This window comes from Vicia villosa, unplaced genomic scaffold (genome assembly GCF_029867415.1).
Source record: "Vicia villosa cultivar HV-30 ecotype Madison, WI unplaced genomic scaffold, Vvil1.0 ctg.000358F_1_1, whole genome shotgun sequence".
Classification (NCBI taxonomy): Eukaryota; Viridiplantae; Streptophyta; class Magnoliopsida; order Fabales; family Fabaceae; genus Vicia; species Vicia villosa.
Window position 1 is genome coordinate 402,489 of NW_026705161.1, and position 7,369 is coordinate 409,857.

The window sequence follows — 7,369 nt, forward strand, 5'->3', positions numbered from 1 at the left end:
ACCACTTGTCAAAGTACAAATATTACACTCTTAATAACCAAATATAAATGAGTGATAAGTGACTCAAGGAAACACAACTACACTCTTCCAGAGCACCATTTCTCTACATGCAAATAGACATCTAATAATTGGTACGTGAATTTATAATCACGAACTTATCAATAGGACGAAGAGTCTTTTTATATTAGTGAAAAAACTTTTAATTATATTTGATTTGATTGTGTAAAAATATAACACCACAATTAATTTGTTTTCAAAATTGAATACCACAATTAAAATTAAAAAAAATCACAATTAAATGGTTCGGAGATGTACTTACGGAACAAACCAATATTGAATAAAAAAATGTATTTCCGAAAATACATCTATGAAAACAAAGAGGCAATTTTAAAAACACACATGGTGCCTAAGAACCCAAAGGTATAATAAGAGTTTCTCTTAATTTTTCTATTAGATTTTTTGTACGCTCTTTTTTACTAAAAATTTGAAAGAAAAAAAATGAAATTATAAAATTTAAGGGGTAACAACTTTAAGTGTGGGGTGGTACTAAGAAGTCAAATTTTCCTTTAGTGAGTCCAGTCCAATACTATATTACAATTCAATTAAAAAATTATTTGGCGCCACCTTGGAATTTTCTAGAAGGATTCTTAATAATAGGAGAGACTGTATATTCTTCCCCCTCTTGTTATTCCACTGTTCGACTTAGACGCAGACCACAGATTATTATCAATGGCTTTCTACGCAAAATCAGCAATATCTCGCGCTCTCATTTTCACCTCCCCTTCACCCTTCTCCCACACCAAACTTCTCCAATATACGTCACTGTTCTCCTCTCTCACATCCATACCCATTTCCTCAAACCCTTCCCATTCTCCCAACTCCAATCCCATCCTACGTCATTTCACTTCCTCCAACAAAAACATAGACACCAAACTCAATTTCTCTCCCTCCGATTCCGATTCCGACGACGAAAGCACCGCATTAACTAAACCGACCACCACCTGTAGGAAACTACCACCGCCTTATGACCCATTCAGCAAGAAGCCAGCAATAGAAGAACCCAAAGACCCAAAAGACTTACAAGAAATCTTCCACAAAATGAGAAGCGGTGACGGGTTGTTGAATCATGCAGTCAAGATGTTCGACGCTTTGTCCAAGCAGGGTCTAACGCACGAAGCGTTAGAACTTTTCGGTCAGATCAAAGATAAAGGCCAAATGCCAGATGTGGTGGCCCACACGGCCATAATTGAGGCTTATGCCAATGCTGGCCAACCAAAAGAGGCTCATAAAGCTTACATGAGAATGCTTGCTTCTGGGGTTTTTCCTAATGCTTATACCTATGCTGTTCTTATTAAGGGACTTGCGGGGAATGGTAAGTTTTTGAAAGATGCGAAGAACTATGTAGTGGAAATGTTTGAGAAAGGGATGAGACCTAATGCTGAGACATATACTTCTGTGTTTGAGGGGTTGGTTAAAGAGAAGAAGATGGATGAGGCTGTGCAGTTGATGGAGGAAATGAAGGGGAAGGGGTTTGTTCCTGATGAGAAGGCTGTAAAGGAGGTTCTTAGCAACAAAAGGGGACCAGTTTGTAGGACTGTTATAAACATTCTCTTTGGAAAATAGCTAAAGCTACACACAAGTGAAATTTATGTGATTCTGTGTAGCATGACTGGTTTGGAACATTTCATTTTGGGTAGTGAAAAATATACGCTCATTTTGTTTATTGTTTCATGACCATTGATATCATTCTCACTATAATCTACAACTAGTTTTGATAAATTTATTATTGTAATAATTCTTTGTTAGTTAAAGATACAACAGCAACCAAAGCTTATATCAATCAAACTCTGCATGATCCATCATTTATACATATATTGTTGATAGAACATCATAACATGGAGTCCATCATGTATATCTAGTTCAATATAAACACACTATTGTTGATCGAACATTATACCAATTGTTGGATCAACTAGTTGATAAAATAAAATTAAGAAAAGAGAAATGCTAATATGAGCCATTATAGCATTTGTTAATGTACTTAAAAATACAAATAAAAAATTGTGTTGATAATTGTGTGCTCAATTTTTTTAAAAAAATTTAAACATAATTACTACTATTAAAATCCTTAATGTTTACCCTTAAAACATAAGTTACTCGTGATTAAAAAAATACTAATATGTACCCTAAAAACACTAATTGGAGTACTAAAAATTGTACATTCAATTTTTCTTTTAAAAATAAGAAATTACTTTTTTCAAATCATAATTATTATTTGTAAAATCACTAAAATTCTAACATGTCCTTTTAAAGTATAAGTTAGCATGCTTTATTAAAAAAATGCCACAAGAATAAGGTAGTTAAAGTGAAATCTATAGTTTGCTTAAGTTTTAAATGGTTTTTACTCTTGGGAAATTCAAAATTTTCACATCGATAATGTAAAAATAGCATATAAAAAAATTAGGACAGCCAATGAATCTATGATGTCTATCTTGAATAATATACTATAATATAAGAGCGCATTCACAAACTCACTCAAATAGTATTGGTATGCTTTGAAATAAACACATGGTTCATGGGGATAGTAATAAGAAGGCATTTCTATATAACTACTCCTGTCTTTTTTGAAATGTGGAGGTTCAAGCCGGTGATAAACATGGCGGACATACAGATAAGTTAGCATCATACAGTTAACATTCTGGCAGAATATCACTGCCGCAACACAACCGATCAATCGATTTTACAACAATGAGAAAAAAAAGGACAGAAAAAAAAAAGCTGAGATCAAAAGCGGGAACTTCTATGGGGAGTGGATATAACCAAATAGGAAAGATGTTGTAAATGCAGCTTTGATTCTGTAGATCTTTCAGACAGCGCATTCAATTTCTTGAACCTTTTAGGCCATCACCAATGGCAGCTCAATTCTAGGACAAGGTGAAACCAAAGTTGAACATGTTCCAACTAAAATAAGTCTCGTTTACTGGGACACTCTGACGCCCGATGCCCTGATTCTCCGCAATTAAAACAAGCCCCTCTGCAACGTACATTCAGATGCCATAAGTTATACGTATACCCCAAATATAAAGCAAACGGATTTTTAAAAAAACTATCAAACAAGAGCAAAACAGTTACTATACAACTTAAGTCCTGTTACCCGTTTGGCGATGAATATCTGTTTGGCGATGAAGATCTGTTTGGCGATGAAGTTCTGTTTGATAACGAATATCCGCTTGACCGTCTACCTCCACTTAAAAAGTCATTCCCACCTGATCGCCTACCTCCACTTGACCAGTCATCTCCACCTGATCGCCTACCTCCACTTGACCAGTCATCCCCACCTGATCGCCTACCTCCACTTGACCAGTCATCCCCACCTGATCGCCTACCTCCACTTGACCAGTCATCCCCACCTGATCGTCTAACACCACTTGACCAGTCATCCCCACCAGTTCTATAACCTCTCTGATCCCTAGAACCTCTCCGAATACTTCTATCTCTATCGAGTGTATCAACACCTAGCCTGGTAGGTAATTCTGGTAAATCTTGCATAGGTGGTGGACTAATAAATTCAAACCTGGAGCCTATGTCACGCTCAAAGGACATAACAGTTCTTTTCTGGGTAGCGGTGTACATTACTACAGCAGCACCCTCTTTTCCAGCACGTCCTGTACGACCAGAGCGGTGAACAAAAGTCTCGGGACCATCGGGAAGTTCATAATGTATAATCTGAAGGAAAAAAAATATGAAATGTCAACAAAGTTTTCAATATGTTGAGTTGAGACTATACAGCGGTTCAGTATTAGGCCAAACCATAAAAACCTTGTATTACAAATAGATACATTAAACTTGTGTGATGGTATACTAAATCAAAATTGCTACAAAAGAATTAAACCTGGAATGTTTACACAAACACATCTTACGAAACATTTATAATTGGCAAGTCAGATTAACTAACTCACATTGACAAAGATTGAGTAATAAAGTCAGACTCAAACATAGTAGAAACATCAAACATCTCCTTACAAATTTCATACAACAGGCAACCCAAATTAAGAGTTGAAATATCATTATTCAGAATACGCATACATTCTTACTCTAACCTTAGAGATAACATTATCTCAAGATCAAATTTGTATACACTAAATTTTCACTAAACGAGTTAAAACCAAAATCTTCAATTAAAGCCCTAAATTCCAAATAACAATAATCCACATGGTTGGGCTTATTACTAAAGCCTCAGTTGGCATTCAGTATTAAAATGCATGGTAGGATTTTAAAATCTGCTAGAATTTGAGACATTTTTTATAGAACCGAGACTGAAGCTAAGAAGTTTGGACATGGAGTAAAAAAACATCACTTTGAACTTACCAAATCAACATTGGGAATATCTAGTCCACGAGAAGCAACGTCAGTAGCAACAAGCACTGTGAATCTCCCTTGCCGAAAACCGTTCAATGTTTTCTCTCTCTGATACTGAGAGATATCACCATGCAGTGCTTTAGAAGGTATACTATTTGATAATGACAGTGCTATTTCATCAGCATCCCTTTTTGTCCGTGTGAAAACAATAGTCTTCCCACCCTTTCCATATTCCTAAATGACATGATAACATACAACAGAATTATTGAACTGCCTTCTCTTATATTCAAGACTAGAGTAACTTGAAGTCACTTGAAAACATATAACTAACAGATTTAATGTGTGTGTGTATGTTGCAACAGAAAAATGAGTCTCGGAGAATAGACAGCCATAAGTTTGTGTCAGGTAATCAACACAAACTACTTAACATCAAAATGATGATAAAAACTAGTTCATTGTGCATGCCTGCCAAACCATGGAGTTTCTTTTTAACAGTTGGTAACCTGCTTCTGAACAAGAATTTTTTATTGTATAAGTTTGAATAGTGTGGGGTTTTACTCACCACCACACCCACTAAACAAAACCTCAGTGAAGCCAACTGTAGATATTACCAAACAAGTGACAACAAGCTTACATTTATAAGACCATAAAGAATTCTCCGCTTTGATGATGCAGTGGCTGATACAGCATAAAGTTTGATTCCCTCAGCAAGCTTTTCTTCTCTATCACCGACCTTGTAAAAAAGAAAAGTGAAAGCCATCATTACCATTTTTGTAGGAATTAAAACATATCATAATTGCAATCACTTAAAGATCGGTAAGCACAATTATGTCTTCTTGACATATAATTAGAGGAAAATGCAAATTAGAAGATATTGATTTGAAAGGGATGCAAGCTATCCCTTTATACAAACTAACAGATATACACTCAATTATACTTCATTCATGTATATTTGGAGATAATAGATATTAAAAAGTAACAGAAATTTTACCAAATCAATAGTCAAAGGATTGTTCAAATGTTTTCTTGACAACTTCTTCACCCAACCCGGCATGGTTGCAGAGAAAAGCATGATCTGCCGCTGAGAAGGGATCTTTTCTAAAATCAATTCCACATCCTCCTCAAACCCAACAGCAAGCATCTGATCGGCCTCATCAAGTACCAAATACTGAATTTCATTAAGTCTAAGGCTTTTCCCATTTATCAAGTCAATTAGTCTCCCAGGTGTTCCAACCACAACATCAACACCACGTGAAAGCGCATTCCTCTGAATATCATAAGAAACACCACCATAAACACAAACAGTGTTCAGAAAAGGTGCAGATTCCTGTATCTCCTTCTCGACTTGCTTTGCTAACTCCCTAGTTGGTGCAAGGACCAGTACTTTAGGAAGCCGCCCCCGCCTGAGATAAAAAGAACATGGAAATGTCTCAATACACATAACACAAGTTAGTAATTAACAAATAGGTTTTATGAATTACAACACACGGATAATGAATCACCTCATGGTGCTTTCTTCATTCTCAGTGAGACCCTTGATAATTGGAATTCCAAATGCTAGTGTCTTCCCAGTCCCAGTCCTTGCACGAGCAATGATGTCTCTACCTTCCATTGCAGGCAGCAACACGGCTCTCTAATCAACAAGAAAAAGGTAAATTTGCATTAAGTTTAACCAAAGTCAAATCCAACAAATATTTTTTGTAAGAGGCAAATGAACCACAGTAAAGGCATACATGTGTAAATATACTACTACTAATAATAACAATTAACAACAACAATGTTTGGTTTAAAGTTGGCAAAGTACATTTCATTTATACTTTTCCATCGTCCAAGCATTTCTAGAGGTGTAGATAAGGTTTAATCAAACTTAATTTGGCAAGATAAGGTTTAAGCAAACTTAATTTTGCGAGATAAGGTTTAATCCAGCTTAATTTTTCAAACTTATAATAATTCAATTTCAAACCAATAACATAACGGAAGCACGTAACTTTTGACACTCGTCGAAATTAAAACTACAAAAACAAAGTTCGATACCTGAATAGGGAAGAGACTGGTAATTCCTCGTCTTCGGAGGGAGTCCACAAGCCGAGAAGGAAAACCGAGTTTGGAAACGTCGAGTTCGTCTTTGCTGACGGCAACAGGGAGGTTGTTGAGTTGGTCATTAGAGCCGTCATCAACGTTAAAACCCTTGAAGGCTTCTTGAGCGGTGAGAGTGGAAGTGTTGGGAGAGGCAATAGCGGAGATAACGAAAGAAACGGCGGGGGTTTTGTGGTTGGGACGGAGACGGAGAAGGGTGTTGAAACGGGAAGTGTTGTGGAGTGAAAAGGAGGCTGGGGTTTTGGGAATTTGAAGAGAGGGAGGAGTTCCAATGGCACCGGAAATGGAAGCCATTTGGTGTTGGAATGGAAGGGTTTGGGTTTGAGAGGATAGAGGAGGGAGCGGCAAGAAAGGAGATAAGGCCGCAGAGTGTGGAAGTTGAGAGTAAGATGGCCTTTTAAACCTCCACGTCTTTGTTTCTATGCTCTTCTTTCTTCTGTGGCTGTCTTATAATTACGCTGTTAGTGATGTTAGTGAGTGAGGTTCTCTTAACTGTCAATAATCTAGATATTTTGTAAGATAATCTCTCCCGTCCAAAGTTTTACAAACTAAATTTATCTATAAATATAAAAGATGATAATACTTTTATGAAATTGTTCTGATGTTTATTTGTTTCAAATAAATTGTCAGTTTCATTTTAGAATATTATTGAATATTGAAAAAAATTGCACTAATATATCATTGTTTAGAATGTCTCAAACTAACTTCCAACTATAAATATAATGATTGTATTAATATTAATAAGGGTATTTTAATAAATAAAATTTATTTTACTATTTAAATTAATATAGTTAATTATTTTTTAATTACTGGTCACAAATGAGATGCTTATAAGGAAATAATAGAATATTTTGAATGGTTATGTTTATTATGGTTTGTGTTCTAGGCCGCACCGCACAGGGGCCTAATAACA

General features: G+C 35.9%; 2 protein-coding genes across 2 annotated transcripts; one reads left to right on the forward strand and one right to left on the reverse strand.

Annotated features, from left to right (window-relative positions):
* The first annotated feature begins 636 nt into the window (after positions 1-636).
* On the forward strand, positions 637-1,852 carry LOC131627300 (pentatricopeptide repeat-containing protein At4g38150-like). Its single transcript, XM_058898139.1, has one exon. It carries the CDS (start codon positions 730-732, stop codon positions 1,621-1,623), a length of 894 nt encoding a protein of 297 aa, XP_058754122.1. The 5' UTR covers positions 637-729; the 3' UTR covers positions 1,624-1,852.
* Positions 1,853-2,576: 724 nt separating this feature from the next.
* Positions 2,577-6,899, reverse strand: LOC131627325 (DEAD-box ATP-dependent RNA helicase 3, chloroplastic-like). Its single transcript, XM_058898162.1, has 7 exons — positions 6,394-6,899; positions 5,862-5,992; positions 5,351-5,762; positions 4,994-5,092; positions 4,369-4,593; positions 3,155-3,726; positions 2,577-3,034 (listed from the first exon to the last, which is right to left on the reverse strand). The coding sequence occupies exons 1-7, from the start codon at positions 6,748-6,750 to the stop codon at positions 2,962-2,964; spliced, it is 1,869 nt and encodes a 622-aa protein (XP_058754145.1). The 5' UTR covers positions 6,751-6,899; the 3' UTR covers positions 2,577-2,961.
* Between the last annotated feature and the right edge of the window lie 470 nt (positions 6,900-7,369).